At 36.7% G+C, this 17,080-nt stretch overlaps 3 protein-coding genes across 3 annotated transcripts; 1 reads left to right on the forward strand and 2 right to left on the reverse strand.

Annotated features, from left to right (window-relative positions):
• Positions 1-69: 69 nt before the first annotated feature.
• Positions 70-3,744, reverse strand: LOC106382172 (probable hexosyltransferase MUCI70). The gene is made up of 9 exons (XM_013822142.3): positions 3,241-3,744; positions 2,864-3,091; positions 2,558-2,771; positions 2,352-2,461; positions 2,068-2,267; positions 1,851-1,954; positions 898-1,085; positions 604-803; positions 70-513 (listed from the first exon to the last, which is right to left on the reverse strand). The coding sequence occupies exons 1-9, from the start codon at positions 3,476-3,478 to the stop codon at positions 277-279; spliced, it is 1,719 nt and encodes a 572-aa protein (XP_013677596.1). The 5' UTR covers positions 3,479-3,744; the 3' UTR covers positions 70-276.
• Positions 3,745-8,438: 4,694 nt separating this feature from the next.
• On the forward strand, positions 8,439-12,454 carry LOC125586941 (uncharacterized protein At3g43530-like). The gene is made up of 6 exons (XM_048756860.1): positions 8,439-9,316; positions 9,390-9,470; positions 10,038-10,796; positions 10,870-11,031; positions 11,124-12,003; positions 12,085-12,454. Exons 1-6 carry the CDS (start codon positions 8,780-8,782, stop codon positions 12,348-12,350), a joined length of 2,685 nt encoding a protein of 894 aa, XP_048612817.1. The 5' UTR covers positions 8,439-8,779; the 3' UTR covers positions 12,351-12,454.
• An 839-nt stretch (positions 12,455-13,293) lies between these two features.
• Positions 13,294-16,675, reverse strand: LOC106438780. The gene is made up of 2 exons (XM_013880060.3): positions 16,279-16,675; positions 13,294-15,788 (listed from the first exon to the last, which is right to left on the reverse strand). Exon 2 carries the CDS (start codon positions 15,781-15,783, stop codon positions 13,444-13,446), a length of 2,340 nt encoding a protein of 779 aa, XP_013735514.1. The 5' UTR covers positions 15,784-15,788; positions 16,279-16,675; the 3' UTR covers positions 13,294-13,443.
• Between the last annotated feature and the right edge of the window lie 405 nt (positions 16,676-17,080).

Here is a 17,080-nt window from a genome sequence, read left to right on the forward strand (position 1 = left end):
ACACATTAAGTATGACAAAACAAAGATTTTGACAACACTACTAGGATGGTCTCTCAGACAATTTTTAACTTTCTTCGAAAAAAATTGAAACTATGATTTATTATCAAAGTACAAAATGTCCGTGTAAATATTATATACATTAAAAATTGATTTTTGAATCCTTATAATCAATAGATAAACAACAAAAAGAAGGAATATTACTGTGGTAAAATTTGAATGTGTAGTTGGTGATGAGAGTGCTTTGTTTTCTTTCTTTCAGTCTTTAGGTGAATCTGGTCATAGTACAGGCAGATTAGCTTTCCTGTTACCTCTTGGACTAGACCGTCTGCCTCTTCCACGCCTTCTAGGCGGCCTCGTGCCGCCCGCTCTCCCACTTGGGACTTTTCTAGGCAAGTCGCTGCTGATTAAAACAGGTGTAGCAGGCAGTGGAGCCGGCGGTGGTGGCGGAGGAGAAAGATTAGGCACTGGAGGTTTTCGCCTTGCGATTCTCTCTTGTTCTGCTCGATGATATCTCTGCATTTTCATTGCTTGATAAAGTCAGGATTCTCTTTACTACTTTAGCTTAAGTGCCAAGTCAGCATGAAAAAAGAAGAGATCAATCACCTGAACTACAAAGTTGCGTCTCTCGCAGTCAAGGAACATGCTTACTGTCCAGTTTGCTTTTGCAGCAATCTTGTCTCTTACAGTTGAGAAACTGATTTGATCTCTGGAAGTGAATCGGTCTACTTCGTTGAACCAAAGACAAGTGAAGAGGTTGCTGATGGGGACATGCTCTCTTAAAATGACACACCCCTCAGGCACATCTGTATAGCCCCGACCACAACATTGTGTATACATTAAACTTTTTGATGCTTTTAAGCAGATTGTTAGAAGAAAAAATGAGCCACGGAGACGTACCGCTTGTGATTGGGAGCTTTGCAACCGAGTAAGGGGTTAACCCTTCTTTCTTGTAGAACTCCACCTGAAAGTCGATAGAGGCGTTGTCATATTTACCAGCAGCTTTATTTGCTTCAGCCTCCACGAAGACATCAAACCGTCTATAATGTCTAGAGATTGCAAAAGTAGCGTTTTTTCTCCACAAGAACCTGATGGAAAAGAGAGGTCAGTCTCAGATTGCTGGGGTCTGGATATTGAATCACTAAGGGCAAATCTCCAAAATAGCACATTTCTAAGTTTATGTCACAAAAATAGCCCTCAAAAACTAAAATGACCAAAATAGCATTTTATTTTTTGAAAAATTTAAATTTTTTTTATTTTTCAAAATTCGAAATCTTATCCCAAAACCCCACTCCCCAACTTTAAACCCTAAAACCTAAAACCTAAACTCTAAACCCTAAACCCTAAACTCTAAACCCCACCCCTTAACTCTAAACCCTAAACCCTAAACTCTAAACCCTAAACCCTAAATCCTAAACCCCACCCCTTAACTCTAAACCCTAAACCCCACCCCTAAACTCTAAACCCTAAACTCTAAACCCTAAACCCTAAACCCTAAACCCTAAATCCTAAACCCTAAATCCTAAACCCCACCACTTAACTCTAAACCCTAATGTCTAAATTTATTTACCATTGGGGTATAAGTGTATATTTATCTCTTTTGATAAAACATTAAGTGCTATTTTGGTCATTTTTATTTTTAGAGGCTATATTTGTGACAAAAACTTTTTTAGTGTTATCCTAGTCATTTTCTCAATCACTAAAGCTAAGGTCTTCTAAACTAAAAGATTGAAACTACTGAACATGTTAAAGGTAATGGAACTGGAATATTAAGCACAGCTAGCATTTGTATGATCTAGCAAATTTCTACCGTAAGTACTCAAAAGATAAAAAAAAAATATGATAGGGTTTACCTTTCAAGAATTTGATATGGATCAACGACAAGCTCAAGTTTTCCATCAATCCATAAAGAATAGCGAGCATTTGGAAACAGCCTATGGACAAGAAGCTTCGGCACCTACAAAGAGACCAAGGTATCAGCTTATAAGTCCCTTTTATGATCTCTCTCTCTCTCTCTTTCTCTCTTATCTTTCGTCCATCAAAACAGGATAAGAGATGTGTATAATTTACCTTTCCATTGCGCCTTCCATCTAAATAAGGGAGATTATGCACAACAACAACTCTCCATATCCCTACTTTCTTGTTGCCGTTAAGGCCTCGCTCTCTCTTCAAAATTGTTTCAGTTCCTTCATCAACAAACATGTAGAAGCAAACTGTTTCCTCCGAATGTTTACTGATATTTTTGGGAGCTTTTACATCATCAAACGCATCTGGAAAGGAGAAAGATCCTTCATCAGAAACGCACAAAAACTGGCAACACGAAATAAGATAAGTATCACACGAAGCAGCAGTACCAAATACAGCAGAAGCAACAACAATCCCACGGCACTGCTGCATTTCAAGAAGATCAGCCTCGTCAATGTCAAAACCTGTGTTCCGACCAGGTTGAGGTCCTTTGACAAACCTGATTAGACAGATCATCGTTGATTTACTAAGATGATGAGACAAAATAAAAAAAGACAAAGCGGAATAAACAAGAGCAGAAAGATAAGTAGCTTACCCACAATGTATGTTCATTGTTTCTTTAAAATCAAAAGAATGATTCCTATGTTTCAAAGTAGGATAACCACCAAAATCTGAGCCTCCAAATTCTGTATCTGTGTTGAGTGGGTCTTCGTGTATATACGTTAAGTTCTTAAGAAGAGGGGAAAAGGACGGAGCATCCGGCATCAAGGCAATCGCCTCTTGTACTGGAAGGTAACATACCGGGCATGCTGAAAACAAAAAAAAAAAACCAAAAAGTTGCTTATAAAACGTGTCTAGGATCGTAAAATCTAAGAAAAGAAAAAAAGAACTCAAGACTTACGGCGAGGTCCGCTTCTTTTTCTGTCAGCAGGTGGGGGAGGTAAGGTGAAAGTGTGACAAGGATGTCGTTGAGGAAGCGTATAGCCAAGAAAATGTATAGGAGGGGAGAGTATGACATTTGTGCCTAGAATGTTGACGTTTTGATTTTGGTTTGTTGGTAACAAGATGGAATGAGAAGTGCCATTGAAATGAAGACTAGGAGGAACTTGAACTTCCTGGCCATCTTCACCTGATTACAATGATTGTTCATAAACCTTAAATCAAAATCCACCAGAGCTCTAAGAAGCATTACAATTCTAAACTACATTGGTACAAAGCATACTCCACTTGTCTAAGACCAATACAGAAACTAAAATCCACAACTCAAAAAGGAGTAACCTTTGCCGGCGTAAAGGACGCGGAGGAAGACGACGGCGGAGATTAAGAAGAGGAGCAACATGCCCACCTTCTTACGACCAGCGAATTTGCAGATCCAATGTACAAAGCCTTCCCTCTCCTTGTGCATCTTAGATGGTTTGGTACGATTCGTCGTCGTGTGGATAGGCAAAACGACGGCGTACAGACCCGTCTTGTCCAAGGAACCGTAGCTACTGGATCGGACGCCCAATCCAGTCATCTCTTCTTCCCCCTCCTTAGCTCATTCTCTCAAATCTTCCCAAACACGAAAGCACTCAAAAACTCTGTTTCAGATCAAAGAGTATTGATAAAAGCTCAGCTTTACTCTACAATTGCAATCTCATCTACACAAAAATCCAGCTCAGACAGATTCGAATCCAACTGTGCCACACGGATCAATGAGAGGAATATATCAAAAATCGGCAAGGGTTTGTCATTGGTGGATGGGGGTTTTGATTCCTTATATGTTTTTCAAATGGGCAAATCCAAATCTCAGGCAGCTTTCTAAGTCTATATCACAAAAATAGCACTCAAAAACTAAAATGACCAAAATAGCACTTTTTTAAGTTTATCCTTTGAAAATTTTAATTTTTTAATTTTTTAAAATTTGAAATCTTATCCCCAAAATCTCATTTCTCGACTCTAAACCCTAAACCCTAAACTCTAAACCCTAAACTCTAAACCCTAAACCATAAACCCTAAACTCTAAACCCTAAACCCTAAACTCTAAACCCTAAACCCTAAACCCTAAATCATAAACTCCACCCTTTAACTCTAAACCCTAAGTTTGTGACTTTTGATAAAATATTAAGTGCTATTTTTGTGACTTTTGACCTTAAGTGCTAGTTTGGAAACAAAAACTTGATTTAGTGCTATTTTTGTCTTCTTTCTTTTCTAATTCAGGATGGGAATCTCCGACCAAACACACACACACAAACAAAAGGAAAATACATTATTCCGCCTGAAATAAATAAATAAATAAATAAAAGGCAAATTGATAATAAATCTTCTTCTTCTATCCAATTTTTGTCTGTGTAATATTTGTGTTTATAATTTAATGCACTACGATAATAATCTCTTAAGCTTTATCTTAAAAATAAATAAAAGAAAGACAGGATTGTATTCCAATATAAGTGATGTTTAAAAGTTCGTACAAACCGATTAAATAATTATTAATTTTTTCTATTTATTTCTTTTTATAAAAAAAGAATATTAACGATAACTTTTTGTCTGTGTAGCTAATTATGTTTATAATTTACTCCATTTGGTTAATAATCCTTATAACTTTATCTTAAAAATATAAAAGAAAGACAAGATTGTGTTCCAATATAAGTGATGTTTAAAACTTTGTACAAACCGATTAAGGAATTATTAAATTTATTAAATCATACTACATATTACCAACAGTTATGCACACCAAATAGTATTAACTTTTACATATAAATCTTGAAAATATCACTTATTTTGAAAAAAAAAATTTCTTAAAACATAACCTAAGGTAAAGCAAAGAGAACATATTTGTATATGTATTTAAATAAATAAACTGTTAGATTTGGGTAAAAACTAAACCTGCATATTGATTATTTTTACTACAATATATATGTAAGAATTTGATTAAAAATTAAGTTTTACTCCCTGTCTTTCTGTGAAATTTAAAATTATATTCACTACAAGAAAACGAAACTTTAACAGGAAAAAATAACGAGGAAAAAAAGTCCTCGTAAATTTACATCCTATTTACGAGGAAAAAATAAATCACTGTAATATCGTCGTAAATTAACGACAACAAAGTTTCATCGTAAAACCGACGCAACGTAACGTAATTTTTACGAGTAAACAAGATTTCGTCGTAATGTAGACGTAACTGTAACGAGGATTGTACGACGAAATAATTAACGTCTATTTAGTGTCGAAATTTCGAGTGCGCCAACTTTTTAGTTTTAAACACGTTTTTTGTTTCGGCTAGCTAATTATATTTCCTCGTACATACGTAGTAAATTTGACCTACCAGTTTCGAAAATTTCTTATAAATATGGCGTTTGTGTTTCATTTGAAACACACCAAAAATTAAAAAAAAAAACTCAAAACATGAAAGAAAAAAAAATGTCGGGTGGTGGGAATATATTCGAGTTGCGGAGGTGGATGTATACGCACAGAGATACTAACGGGAGCGTGACGAAAGAATATCTCGAAAGGCTGGAGACATTTATACATCAAGCCGATTCTACACCGATCGCCCATGAAAGCGGTAAGATGTTTTGTCCTTGTCGAAAATGCAACAATTCAAAATTGGCAACTCGTGAAAATGTATGGAAGCATTTAATAAATAGAGGTTTCACGCCACATTACTATATATGGTTTCAACATGGAGAATGTTATAATTATAGGAATGAAGCTAGTAGTAGTAATAGCAATTTTCAGGATGAACCGGTTGATCATTTGCCTAATGAACATAGTTACCATCAGGAGGAGCAGATGGTAGATTATGATAGGGTTCATGATATGGTAGCTGATGCATTTGTAGCTCATGATGAAGTTGAAGAACCTAACATAGATGCAAAAAAGTTTAATGAAATGTTAGATGCTGCAAATCAACCAATTTACAGTGGTTGTAAAAAAGGTCTCTCTAAATTGTCGTTGGGTGCTAAAATGATGAATATTAAAACTAATCACAATCTACTTGAAAGTTGCATAGATGCATGGGCTGTTTAAAGAGTATTTGCCGGAAGACAATGTGTCTGCTGATTCTTATTATGAGATTCAGAAACTGGTTTATAGTATTGGGTTGCCGTCGGAGATGATAGACGTTTGCATCGACAATTGCATGATCTATTGGGGAGATAATGAGAAGTTAGAAGAATGTCAATTATGCAAAAAGCCACGATTCAAACCGCAAGGACGAAGACATAATAGGGTACCGTACCAAAGAATGTGGTACCTACCAATTACAGACAGATTGAAAAGATTGTATCAATTTGAGCAGACTGCTGGAGAGATGAGATGGCATGCTGAGCATACTCAGACGAATGGTGAGATGACTCATCCATCAAATGCAAGAGCCTGGAAATATTTTAACAAAGTACATCCAGAATTCGCTAGCAATAGCCGGAATGTGTATTTTGGATTATGCACAGATAGATTTAGTCCATTTGGAATGTCATGGAGACAATATTCATTGTGGCCAGTCTTTCTTACGCCATACAACTTGCCACTGGAGATGTGCATGCAACAGGAGTTTCTATTTTTGACCATATTAATACCTGGTCCGAAACATCCAAAAGGGTCTTTGGATGTTTTTCTACTACCACTGATAAAAGACTTGAAAGATTTGTGGTCAACAGGGGTGAGGACGTATGATTGCTCAACGAAGACGAATTTTACGATGCGAGCGATGCTTTTGTGGACCATAAGTGACTTTCCTGCCTATGGGATGTTGTCTGGATGGACTATACATGGGAGATTATCTTGTCCATATTGTAATGTAATGACAGATGCGTTTCAACTGAAGAATGGTAGGAAGACAAGTTGGTTCGATTGTCACCGTCGATTTCTTCCCATTAGCCATCTGTACCGAAGAAACAAGAAATTGTTTAGGCACAAAAGGGTTGTGAGAGACACTCCTCCTCCATATTTAACTGGAAAAGAAATTGAAGCGCAAATCGATTACTACGGAGCTCAAGAAACAGTTCGATGTGGTGGTAATTGGGCATGTTCCCGGTAACATGCCTGATTTTTATGGAGTCAACACAACTGGCACAAGAAGAGTATATTTTGGGAGTATTGGAATGATCTTCTTTTGCGCCACAACCTCGATATTTGATTATATTTTTGTTTTTGTAAAAAATAAAGAATCGAAGCAATTTTGTAGCTAATTTACGTCTAATTAACGTGAAAACTGAAAATTGTTACCGAAGAATTTACCATGAAAGACACCCAGATTCGTCGTAAATGTACGTGTAAATAACGACGAAAGTGAGCGTCTACTTTACGAGGAAACAATTACGTGTACTTTACGAAGAAACAAATTATGTATACTTTACAAGGTAATAATTTACGTGTACTTTACGAGGAAATGGTTTACGTGGCTGTCACGAGGAAACAATTTACGTGTCTTTTACGAGGAAATAGTTACGTGGCTTTTACGAGGAAATTGTTGAAGCCACTTTACGACGAAATCTTTCCTCGTAAATTTACGACGAATTAGCGAGGAAATTTACGTTACGACAAACGTTTAACGACGAAATGGCTTTCGTAGTTATTTCGTCGTAAACCCGATTTTACGACGAATTAACTACGAAAACCGCCGTCGTTATAATTGTGTTTTCTTGTAGTGCTTAAACGGTTAAAAAGAACATAGACTCAATTGTTACCAATGGGCTAGGGAAAGGGTAGACCAACATTTTTTTGATGAGAACTGATTTTGACTTGAATTTGATAGTTCATATAGTTTATTTGAAATAATTGTTAGTTTAAAATAAAATAGGTACGGTAACAAAGTTCATGTAGGAAAAACACGACATAAATTTTTGAGGTTGAAATTGACTTTTTTGTTGGGTGGACGTAGAAATAATATAATATTTCATTTTATCAAAATGCATGTTTTAAAAACGTCAAAAAGATATATTTTATATTTTATACTTTTTTATTAACTAATAATGATTGATTGTAAAAAATTTAAAAAAATAGTTACGTTTAATAATATGTATTGGTTCAGAAATATGAGAAATACTCTCTCCGTTTCTAAATGTTACATATTTTAGATTTTTAACACATTTTAATAAAATACATTAAATGTGTATAATTTTGTGATTATTTTAAGCCAATAAAATCTAATAAGTGAAATTAAGTTTTTTGAAATTTGCAATTAGTTAATAAAACATGCATTAAAAATAAAATAAAATAGATCTTTTTGAATCAAAATATTTCTTTAGAATATGTAACTTTATGAAACGGATGGAGTATATAAGTACAAAATTTTGTATTTAATATTAAAATTTAATATGTTTGATTAATATGTAAAAAATCTAAAACATTTATTATTTGAAATAGAAAGAATATATTTTATAAAAATTTGGGTATTGTTATGATTGTCCAAAGTTTTTAATTAAAGTTTGAAATATTTATTTAAACACTCACTACCTAGCAGCAGCCATCAAATGCTGAGATCGACCAAATGGGCACACAAAAATCTGGAAAAGGACACTTCTGTTTTTATTTTTTTAATGAATTAATAATAAATCGAAATTAAGCTGAAAATACTATAAAACCTAAAACTTTAACTTATTTACATATCCAACCAACCTACCCCACCCACTAACCCGACCCGCGTGCCCTTCCCGGATCCTTCCCCCTAAATCAAACTAAATCCCTAATTCCTCTTCCCCGACATAACCAACAGAAAAAAATTCACGATCTCTCCCCCTTCCCTCTATCTCATCTCACTAATCAAACTCTACCACAATCATCACGATCTCCCTCTATCTCATTTGTTTCTCTATTTCGTGTTACTCTTTGAAACACTATGGCTCCAAAGACTCGTTTCACCGAACAAACGAACAAAGAAGGTGCGCCGGAGAAGAAGAAGAAGAATGAGTCAGTGGTGGAGAAGAAGAAAGCTGCGGTGGAGAAGAAGAAAGCTGAGGCGGAAAAGAAGAAGAAAGACTCTGTGATAAAGAAAAAACAAGCAGCGGTGAAAAGGAGGAGAGAAGCCGTTAAAAAAAAAAGAGATGCAGAGAAAAAGAAGATTGAAACCGCAGAGAAGAAGAGGAAGCGAGACAGTGGTGTAGACGATGAGTCCTCGTCCAATCCAACCAAGCGGCCTCAGACCGCATCTTCACCAGAACATCAAGCCGATCCTGATCATTATCCGCCACTATCAACGGAGTTACCTTCGCAGGATGATAGAGAGGGTACGCCAAGCCCATCAGTTCCGATTGAGCCACAAAAATCACCTACTCAAACACCCAATGAGGCGGAGAATCCACTGCAAGCTCCAATAACTTCTACCAACAGAGAATCAGGCTCACCCGAGGCTGCCATTAACAATGACGGGCAAACGGTAAACAAATCAATTAAAATGGTTTTGGAATTTTTATGATAAAATTGGACTAACAAATAGGAACCGTGAGCAGATTGGATCTAACAACATAGATTCAAATTCACATGAGGCTGCTATTGGATCTGCTGCCATTGACAACGACGCTCCAAGAACGGTAAACAAGTCAACTTAAATGGTTCTAGAAATATTTATCATAGGGTCGAAAAAAAAAATAAGTAGTGATTATATAAGAAGTGTAACTAGTACAACTAAAAGAATGAAACTAGTTCAACTGGTAATAAAATGTTGTAAAACAGAATCAATGGAACTAGTATAACTAGTACAACCACACTTCTTATAACTAATATAACTGGTATAACTATGAAAAGTATAATTAGTCTAACTAATACAACCGAGTATTAAATTACTAGTACAACTAAAAGAGTGAAAATGGTGCAACTGGTAATAATATGTTGTAAACAAATTCAGGATAACTAGTAAATTTTTTTTTATAAGTAATATAACTGGTACAACTACGCTTCTTATACGTAGTCTGACTAGTATAACTAGAGAAGTATTTTGTATAACTGTTTAATGAGATGGTGTTGTTGTTGTATAACTAGGCTTGCTGGTAGAACTAGTAATATTATTTTTAATTTAATTAGTGTAACTGGTACAACTAAGTGTTTATGTGTTGTATAACTCAGTTATTTATTCTTTGTATTTTGTTTGTATTTTTCAGGTTGAGAGTGATGATATGACCGTAGAAGCTGACAGACCTGCTGGTTTTTTCTTCAATCCGAGCAACTATGGAAAGGGTTGCAAGCTCTCCTCAAGGTGCCATCAACACGATTTTCTGAACAAGACGATTGGTAAGTTGGATGCCTCAGAGAAGAGTTGGTTTCAGGAACATCCTCAGTTCAAGCATATATTCCACATGGATTGTACCTCAACAAGAAAAGTGATGGGATTGTGGATGTTGCTACTTCGTACTATGCATACAGAGAAGGGTCGACAAGCTTGGTTTGGGGTAAACGGTGTTCCAATTAGATACTCTATCAGGGAACATAGCCTCCTCTCTGGTTTATACTGCCACTCATATCCAGAAAACTATCAGAGCATAGGGAGACTGAAGTTTGCGAGAAAGTATTTTAAAGTGAAGAAGACAAAGGATGGGAAGGAAAAGGGTCTGCAAGTGACAGAAGCGGATGTTAAGGAGAAACTTCAGAAGATGAAATTTGATGGTAGTGGCGATCGTCTGAGGATGGCGGTTCTTTACTTTCTGGCTACAGTTTTAAGAGGAAGGTCCAAAGCAGGATACTTCATTGAGTATTTCCTTCTCCAAGCAGTAGAAGATTTGGAGTTTTGCACCGAATTTCCATGGGGCCGTTACACCTTTGATGATTGCATGAAGGAGATTTTTCATGTAAGGGATCATTTTCGTGATGGGATCCCAGAGCATGCACAGTGGGTATTTCCTGGGTTTATCAACCCTTTGGAGGTATATGAATAACATTTTTCATAAGCATATTTGTTATAATATAACTAAAGTGATTGTGTGAAATGATGTGCAGATATTAGCATTTGAATGTATCCCTGTCCTTAGGGAAAGATTCAGAGAGCCTGTTCCAAACTGTTTTGATGGTTGTCCAAGAATGTGCAAATGGAAGTTCAAGAGGACCGGAACAACAGGATTTCCACTTGACATGATTTATCGGACGCTAGGAAACACAAAGGTAAAAGCTTATAATTTTTTTAAGTGTTGTTTATGTCATTTTCTTCAAGTTCATAGTTAATTAAATGTGTAATTTGTTGTTGGTCATTTCAGGAGATTATCAGTGTTTTGGAACCAAAAGGAAATGAAGTAGACCTTTTGTATGAAATAATGGATGAAGGGACTTTTGAAGACTTGGAGCTGATAGATGATTCGGATACGCTAGACATAGCTGTTGACAGTTGGAACAAGATCCTAATGGAACCAGGGAAAAAAATCTTCTGGCCGGATCTATATGAGATGGATGTGAGAACCCGAGAGCAACAAGAGGAGGCAGGAGGCGAGGCAGGGGGCGAGGCAGGAGGCGAGGCAGGAGGAGAGGCAGGAGGCGAGGCAGGAGGCGAGGCAGGGGGTGAGGCAGGAGTTCAAACAGGGGGCGAAGCAGGTCGTGAGAGTTTAAGAGAATTAGAGTTGAAGTTGAACAAAAGAATGGATGATGGATTTGCATTGAGAGACGAAACAATTCGTCTTCTGGAAGCAAGAGTAAAGGAGTTGGAAGAAGAAAAAATCCAGAGAGAAAGTTGGTCGTTCCAGGAGGGCGAGATGTATGGTGATAAGGAGGCTGAGATACTTGGTGATAAGGAGGGCGAGATGCATGGTGATAAGGAGGGTGAGATACATGGTGATAAGGATGGTGATGAGACTAACAAGGATGGTGATAAGGCTGATAAGGATGGTGATGATGAGCCTGATAAGGAGGGTGAGGATGGTGATAAGGCTGATAAGGATGGTGATGATGAGCCTGATAAGGAGGGCGAGGATGGTGATGAGGCTGACAAGGGTGATGAGGCTGAGAAGGATGGTGAGAAGCAGATTGAGGCAGAGGCTGACAAGGGTGATGAGGCTGAGAAGGATAGTGAGAAACAGATTGAGGCAGAGGCTGAGAAGGATGGTGAGAAACATATCGAGGTAGAGGCTGAGAAGTTGATGCAAGGTAAGTCATGATAACATATAACTTCAAATTTTATTTTTAATGATGATGATCTAAGTCAGGATGTATTTTTGTTCAATGTAGATACTGAAGATGGAGATGAGCAATCTACACTTCAAATTATGGCAGACACTGCAGAGAGATTTGAGAAGGCTGCTGCGGAAAAAGCTGTTGTGGACAAGACAGATGAGGTTGTAGATGATGATGCTTTGGAGAAGGAAGGTGAGGTTAGAGTTGATGACGCTTTAGAGAACACAGCTTCGGTTGGAGATTCACAGGATCCTGCTGAGATGCCAAAGAGGGTGCCCAAGCGTTCTCATTTGTTGAGGTCTCCTTTTACGCCAAACTGATTTGGCTGAACTATGTTGTTGTTTTTGGAACTTGTATGTGTTTGTTTTAAAACCTAAAACGGATGAACTTGTATGTGTGTGTGTTTTAAAACCTAAAACTTGTATGTGTGTGTGTTTTAAAACCTAAATCCAAACTTGGTGGTTGAACAGGTTGCAATTACAGGTGGGAAGTAAAACAACATTACAGCATCAACTATGCCAAAAAATATGAAAGTAGTATAACTAGAAAAACTAGTACACCTAGTGTTAAATTAAAAAGTGTAGGACTTATCTGGGAATCCACTTATTTGAAACTCATTATGCACACAAAGTTGTTTTAGTTTTTTAGTTGTACTGGTTTCTACAAAGTTGTACTAATTTATTAGTTATACTGGCTTGCACAAAGTTGTACTAGTTTATTAGTTATACTAGTTTGTACAGAGTTGTACTTTGGCAGTGAAACCTGAATATATTAGTTGTACCAAAGAGAAATACCATTATCTAAGTTGTACCACTCATTTATGTTAACATGTGTTTGCCCGGATACAATGAAATCATCACTATTGTGAAAATACTTGTCATGTATGTTTTTCAAAAAATATGTGGACAAATATGTTAACAAACCTTAAAAGTATAAGGTAGATCAAGCAAACTTTTGTGATGGAGGTAGAAATCCAGAAAAAAAAAAAAAACAATACAAAACACAAAGAAACCTATCCAAACACTTAAAATTAGACCATTTGAATGTTTTATTAATATGAAAAAACCTAAAATAATATTTAAATTTCAGATCCTCCATAGTTGTACTAGTTATTCCAGTAGAACCTATTTTAGTAAACTAGACATAGTTGAACTAGTTATTCCAGTATAACTTATTTTTAGTTTTACTAGTTGTACCAGTATAACAACACAAAAACATGAATGTTAGGTTTAATGAAGTTTTACCAATTGTACCTGTTGTACCTGACAGAAACAACACATTACATAAATAAGTTCTACAACACATAAATAAGTTTCATAACACATAAGTAAGACTCACAAGACTAAGCAAGTTCCATAACACATAAGTAAGACTCACAAGACATAAGCAAGTTCCATAACACATAAGTAAGACTCATTCATCAATTCCATCGCTTCCACTTTCATCGCTGTCAATTCCATCATTCTCACACACCAATGGTGGATACTTCTTCTTTTTCTTCCTCCGATATTCCCCAGCTGATGGAAATCTAGTTTCTTGTAGTCTTCCTTTCTTTCTTTCCACATGCGGAGGGTAGACAACCTGAGATAGGATTTCATCTGGAATTTCATAACTTTCCCATAATGAATGATGAGGCACTGGATATATTGTCTTGTAATATGCCAAAGTCCACTGCTCCATATAATAATACTTAGAACAATAGTCTTCAGACATTTCTCCACGCGCGATGATCGCAGCCTGTGCATGCACACAAGGATACCGATCAATATCAAAACACTTGCACTGGCATGTTCCGTTGCCTAAATCAACATAATAACCTTGACCATCTTTGCCAATCACAGTGTACTGACGTTCAAATCTGTTTAGCTCCATCACCGTGAGCTTTTTTGCCTTCGGATAACTGTGATGCAATATCCCATGCACGTAGGGAATTAGTATCTGTCTCTCTGGAACGCGTAAAGATAAATCACGATATTTGTTAAACCATTCTACCATCTTCCCAATGATCACATCAAGCATTGGCAACAATGCATATTTCCTTGGTTCCTTTAAAACACCATTGATTGATTCAACAGTGTTGGTTGTATCTATGTTGTACCTTTCTCCCGGAAATTGACATCTTGCCCATTTGGTCTCATGAACACTCTCATCTAGATACTCAGCGGCTTGAGGCAACGTTCTCCTGAAATCATTGTAGCTTTTTCTGAACTCGACCTCTGTGTACATACCAGCAATTTTTCTAAACTTTCTGGCAACCCCTTTCTTGTTAACTTTGCTGCATGCTCCGGCAACATTATTAGACAAGTGAAAAATGCAATATCCATGGATCGCCATTGGGTACACCTCGTGCACCTTCTTGATGATGCATTGGTTTCTATCAGTACAAAAAACAAGCTGAGGATCATCTGGTATCAAAGTTTTCAGTATAGTCAAAAACCACTCCCAGCTCGCATTTTTCTCACCATCTACTACCGCAAAAGCGAGGGGATAATGATGATGATCTGGATCCTGAGCAGTGGCAATGAGAAGCACTCCTCCATACACACCCTTCAGGTGAGTTCCATCCATTATTATCACTTTCCTCATTGCTTGAAACCCTTCGATGCAAGCTTTAAGCGCAAAGAACATATACTTAAACTGCTTCTTCTCATCCACTACTAATCTTGTGATGGTACCAGGATTCATTCTTTCTAACATGTACAAGTAAGATGGAAGTCTAGCAAAACTCTCCTGAGGGTTACCACGCAAATCACTGACAGCTTTGTGTTTCCCTCTCAAAGCTGTAGAATATGAAACCGTGACACCTAGTTTGTTCTTCACCAACTTTATGAGAGACTTTGGATCTGGAGTCTTGTATTGGCCTGGATAATCTTCATGCACCACTCCTGCGACCAAGCTTGGTGTTCCTCTTTTCCCCCTCTTGGTTACACTTCCCTCTCCCCGAGTACACGTATGCATCTTTCTATACGTTCTGACACTGAAAAAGGCTGAGTTTTTCAGCCTTGCAGCTCGTAAATACCATCTGCATCCAACCCCACGACATTTCAATACATAAACAGTACGATTCGTCTTGATTATATCAACCTCAAAACAATTCGAATGCACTCCTGCGTCCACTAAATTCCTCAGCTCTTCCTTAGTCGCAAATTCTTGATACAAACTCATATCAATACCATCATCCCACTCAGCATTGACAATTGTGTCTACAGATGGTGTAACAGCCGGCAACTCCTCCCTATCATTCATTTCATCACCCTCTTCATTGCAATCCTCATGCTCATACCTATCTGATTGTCTTGGAGGAACAATTGCTAACTCCTCATGATTATACCCATCTGATTGGTTTTGAGGAACAATTGCCAACTCCTCAACTCCAGCCATACCATCATTAGCTCTGGCATCAATCTGAATTTCCTCGTTCATAGAAAACTGCTCGTTACTCTGATTTTCTGAGATATTTTCGGAAAACTCCACATGCAAAACACTACGCCGGTTTTTCCTATCCACCTCCATTAAATATCCTAAAACATCTTCATCATCCAAAATATAACAAGGCCTCTTATTATCCACGACCAGGGGATAGTAGCTCAGTTGAAGCTTCGTCGCAGCTACATCGATATTCATTTTCTTGCCTATTCTATCAACCAAGCGAGAATAGGTTATCTCCTCATATTTTCCTCTCATTACTAATGTATAAATATTTTTGTCTCCACCATGATCAAAATGTATCACCACAGCTCCAGTACCATCCATAGTTCCTGAAAAGAGTTAAAACCAACATTACAGCTTACAAGTTATATCAGTTATACGAGTTCTAAAGTCGCTAAAATACGGGTTATACTAGTATTACCAGTTATACTGGTTTACATGTAACAGTCGTTTATAAGTTATACTAGTTATACTAGTATTTGACTTGTCAAAGGACTACTAAGAGTTATACAAGTTTTACCCATAGTCTTATTCAGTGTTACTTAGAGTTGTACCAGGTTTACTAGTTGTACTAGTGTTATTCTTAACGAGTTTTACCAGGTTTACCAGGTGTACTCAACGTCTGTTGTACCAGTGTAACCAATGTAAAAAATGATTTAATCTACAATATCATGATTCATACTATAAGAACGTTATCTTAAACCATGGAACCTGACTCATAATGGTAACATACATATTATGGGACTAAAACTAAACAGAAAACAAATAAAAAAGAAGAGAAGAGTGAGAGAGAAGGAGAGGGAGAGAGTATACACTTACCAAGCGATTTCAAGACCAAGGACGAGGCACATTTGCTGTTTCAAGGACGAGAAAAGCTGTAGAAGAACCCTAAGAAACAGAATTAAAGGTTTGTGGATAAAAACTTGAAGAAGAGAACTTTGGTTGGTGATTGAAATGAATTTTCGTGGGTGGTTGAGTAATGAAGAAGATGAAGATGTGAGGGAGTTAATATGGATTTTGGGTGGGACCCAGGCGAGAGAAAGAGAAAGGAAGAAGAAAATTGGACGACCGAGATTAGAGTTTCCATTATTTGATCCAATGGTTCACATGCCACTTTCATTAATGGCAAATTGGTAATTTACCAGCCCTTGGTCCATGATAGATCACAATTGGTCTATGTAGACTTCTTTTTGTCTTTTTGGTCTGTTATAGATCATTGTCCCGTTATTAGTGTCATCTGTCGCACTAAATTATTAGTTGAATTTGTTGTTGCTTTTTTTGTTTCCAGTACATAGTTTTGCTCTCAGATTTATTACACATGATACCATCGGCCAAAAGCTATAGTCTTATATATATATATTCTTTGTAATATATCAGCAAGAAAATGATTATGTTTTCTCTGTTTTATAACTTGTGTTGTTTGAATCTTTTACATACCAATTAAAAACAAATCTCATTTTATCTTGTTTTGTATAAAAACTGAATTAACTACAAATAGTTCAACCAACTAAAACATGTACTGCATAATACAAACGGTTACGAACAGTAAATAACATTAAAATTTTGAAATAAAATTTGGAATATTACTTAATTTAAAGGAAAAAGAATTCTTAAAATCACT

Source organism: Brassica napus, chromosome C5, assembly GCF_020379485.1.
Source record: "Brassica napus cultivar Da-Ae chromosome C5, Da-Ae, whole genome shotgun sequence".
Classification (NCBI taxonomy): domain Eukaryota; kingdom Viridiplantae; phylum Streptophyta; class Magnoliopsida; order Brassicales; family Brassicaceae; genus Brassica; species Brassica napus.

What these genes read in the sequence shown, in the direction of transcription:
- LOC106382172 (XM_013822142.3), bottom strand. Translation starts at nt 3,478, where the DNA reads ATGACTGGATTGGGCGTCCGATCCAGTAGCTACGGTTCCTTGGACAAG. An exon ending in TGTTGCTTCTGCTGTATTTG is followed by an intron (nt 2,268 to 2,351) that starts GTACTGCTGCTT and finishes TCTCCTTTCCAG; the next exon opens with ATGCGTTTGATGATGTAAAA. An exon ending in GACGCAACTTTGTAGTTCAG is followed by an intron (nt 514 to 603) that starts GTGATTGATCTC and finishes ATGAAAATGCAG; the next exon opens with AGATATCATCGAGCAGAACA.
- LOC125586941 (XM_048756860.1), top strand. Translation starts at nt 8,780, where the DNA reads ATGGCTCCAAAGACTCGTTTCACCGAACAAACGAACAAAGAAGGTGCG. An exon ending in ACAACGACGCTCCAAGAACG is followed by an intron (nt 9,471 to 10,037) that starts GTAAACAAGTCA and finishes TGTATTTTTCAG; the next exon opens with GTTGAGAGTGATGATATGAC. An exon ending in GGTTTATCAACCCTTTGGAG is followed by an intron (nt 10,797 to 10,869) that starts GTATATGAATAA and finishes AATGATGTGCAG; the next exon opens with ATATTAGCATTTGAATGTAT.
- LOC106438780 (XM_013880060.3), bottom strand. Translation starts at nt 15,783, where the DNA reads ATGGATGGTACTGGAGCTGTGGTGATACATTTTGATCATGGTGGAGAC.